Raw genomic sequence first — 2,519 nt, forward strand, 5'->3', positions numbered from 1 at the left:
GCAGCGGTTCCCAACCGCTGTTCCGCGGCACACCGGTGTGCCGTCTGAAGCACCGTGGTGTGCCGCCGGGTCTGGGTGTCATGGTGCTGTTCGCCCGCTATAACTCCTCCCGTCACTCCCCCCGCCAGTGTCATAGGTGGTCACGGCGCTGTGCAGTGCTATAACTCCTCCCCCTGCCAATCTTGACAAGTGTCCGCCGTGTCCCCGCCCCCATGAGACGCAGGCAGACGCCTCACACAGTGTCAGAGAGACAACAGCTGCTTTGAGGAGAGAGACACTGATACTGCAGTGATGGACAAGTTTTTGAAAAGGAAAGAACTGGACTCTGAACAAAATCTGGAGTCAGATGAGAGCCCGAGTATGAGTGGGGGTCAAAAGAAAGCAAAGATGGTTAAATTCTCTGGCGCAAGGCAATATAGCGAAAGCTATATTTCAGTTGGATTTACTTTCACTGGAGATGAACACAAACCAACTCCACTGTGCGTGGTGTGTGGTGAAAAGCTAGCTAACAGTGCTATGGTCCCAAGCAAACTTAAACGCCATCTCCAAACGAAACACCCTTTGCTTCAAAACAAGAATGTGGACTATTTTGTTCGCCTGCGTGACAACATGGAGAAACAGGCAACTTTTATGAGAAAAACAACAAAGGTAAATGAAAGAGCTCTTAAAGCTAGCTATCAAGTTGCTGAACTTATAGCCAAGACAAAAAAGTCGCACACTGTGGCAGAGACATTAATACTTCCTGCCTGCAAAGCTATTGTAGAGGAGATGCTCGGACCTGAAGCAGCAAAGGAAATAGCCAAAGTCCCTCTCTCAAACAACACAATTTCCAGACGTATTAATGACATGTCTGCAGACATCGAAAGTGTGGTTTTGGAAAAGATCCGTATCAGTGAGAAATTTGCATTGCAACTTGACGAGTCTACTGATATCAGTGGACATGCTCAACTCTTAGCTAATGTGCGTTTTATTGATGGTGATGCAATTAGAGAAAACTTCTTTTTTTGCAAGGTATTGCCAGAAAAAACAACAGGAGAAGAAATTTTTCGGGTCACATCAGAATACCTTGAACAAGGAGGACTTAAGTGGGAAAACTCCACAAGTGTCTGCACCGATGGAGCTGCAGCCATGGTCGGGCGCACCAAAGGCTTTGTAAGCAGAGTGAAGGAAAGAAATCCAGATGTGATTATTACGCATTGTTTTTTACACCGCGAGGCCCTCGTAGCCATGTTGTGCGCATGGTAAACATTGTAAAGTCACGACCCATGAAAAGTCGCATATTTGCAGCTTTGTGTGAGGAGATGGGAGCAAAGCATAAAACCTTGCTGTTTCATATGGAGGTCCGGTGGTTGTCGCGTGGCAAGGTCTTGGTTCGTGTGTATGAGCTGCGGGAGGAACTTAAAGTGTTTCTGACAAATGAGGGGTCAGATTACGCAAAGCAGCTTGCAAGTGATGAGTGGTGTGCAAGGCTGGCATACCTGGCAGATATATTTCATCATCTGAATGAATTGAACACCCGAATGCAAGGCCGAAATGAAAACCTGCTTACAAGTACAGATAAAATAAATGGATTCCGTTCAAAGGTGCAACTCTGGCATCAACACGTGGAAAGTGGCAATCTTGAAATGTTCACACTCACCATGCAATGGCCAGGTGTTCACACTGCCGTACTGTGTGAGATAATAGTTAAGCATTTAAAAACTCTTGAGGAGAAGTTGTCATTTTATTTCTCTTCAGTCTCCACTGAATGCCTTAACTGGGTTAGGGACCCTTACAGCTCAGCATCAGTTGTTGGAAAGGAAATGACTTTACAGGAGCAGGAGGAACTAATTGAACTGAGACAAAATCGTGGTTGCAAGCTAAGATTTGCTGATCTACCTTTGGACAGTTTTTGGTTGGATACTGCCAAGGAGTTCCCCCTTCTGGCAAACAAAGCTATTTTGACATTGCTCCCTTTTTCCACTACATATCTGTGTGAGATTAGCTTTTTAAGCGTGATTGCTATGAAAACCAAATACAGAGAGAGACTGAGAACTGTTGACGAAGAGCTACGTGTGTGTCTTTCTTCGATTCCAGCCAGAATATCAGCTTTGTGTTCAGCCAAACAGGCCCAGGTTTCGCACTGAAAGTATTTTATAATTTTTCACTATTCTGTTTACTTATATTTCATAATAAAGTAATTATAAAATACTTTCTTTGTGCTTATTTGATTCCTATTCAAGAGAATTACTTTATTATAATCAATATAGGCACAGAGTTAATTTTTTAACATTTTCTAATGGTGGTGTGCCTCGTGATTTTTTTCCCCGCGACAAGTGTGCCTTGGCCAAAAAAGGTTGGGAAACGCTGCTTTAGAGATCTCTGTGAAGGTGATCTTCTACGGGATGAAGCTGATCTAAATATCGACCTGAATGTTGTTGAAAATGATCGAACTCTGGAACTTGATGCACCATCCTTATTTGAAGTGACAAAAGCTGTTGAGAATTTAATAACAACAGAGCTGCAGGACCAGACGGTAT

At 43.9% G+C, this 2,519-nt stretch overlaps 2 protein-coding genes across 2 annotated transcripts; both read left to right on the forward strand.

Annotated features, from left to right (window-relative positions):
* Nucleotides 1-291: 291 nt before the first annotated feature.
* Nucleotides 292-1,245, forward strand: LOC118189279 (SCAN domain-containing protein 3-like). The gene has a single exon (XM_035359856.2). It carries the CDS (start codon nucleotides 292-294, stop codon nucleotides 1,243-1,245), a length of 954 nt encoding a protein of 317 aa, XP_035215747.2.
* Nucleotides 1,246-1,265: 20 nt separating this feature from the next.
* On the forward strand, nucleotides 1,266-2,126 carry LOC146996889 (zinc finger BED domain-containing protein 5-like). Its single transcript, XM_085819704.1, has 2 exons — nucleotides 1,266-1,674; nucleotides 1,738-2,126. The coding sequence occupies exons 1-2, from the start codon at nucleotides 1,266-1,268 to the stop codon at nucleotides 2,124-2,126; spliced, it is 798 nt and encodes a 265-aa protein (XP_085675830.1).
* Nucleotides 2,127-2,519: the final 393 nt, after the last annotated feature.

This window comes from Stegodyphus dumicola, chromosome 6, assembly GCF_044657685.1.
Source record: "Stegodyphus dumicola isolate Sdum_Otavi_A_Nest chromosome 6, ASM4465768v1".
NCBI lineage: Eukaryota > Metazoa > Arthropoda > Arachnida > Araneae > Eresidae > Stegodyphus > Stegodyphus dumicola.

Excerpts from the sequence above, each read along its gene's own strand:
- LOC118189279 (XM_035359856.2), top strand. The coding sequence starts at position 292 with ATGGACAAGTTTTTGAAAAGGAAAGAACTGGACTCTGAACAAAATCTG.
- LOC146996889 (XM_085819704.1), top strand. The coding sequence starts at position 1,266 with ATGAAAAGTCGCATATTTGCAGCTTTGTGTGAGGAGATGGGAGCAAAG. Across the intron at positions 1,675-1,737 it reads TGTTCACACTGCCGTACTGT|TCTCCACTGAATGCCTTAAC; the intron begins GTGAGATAATAG and ends ATTTCTCTTCAG.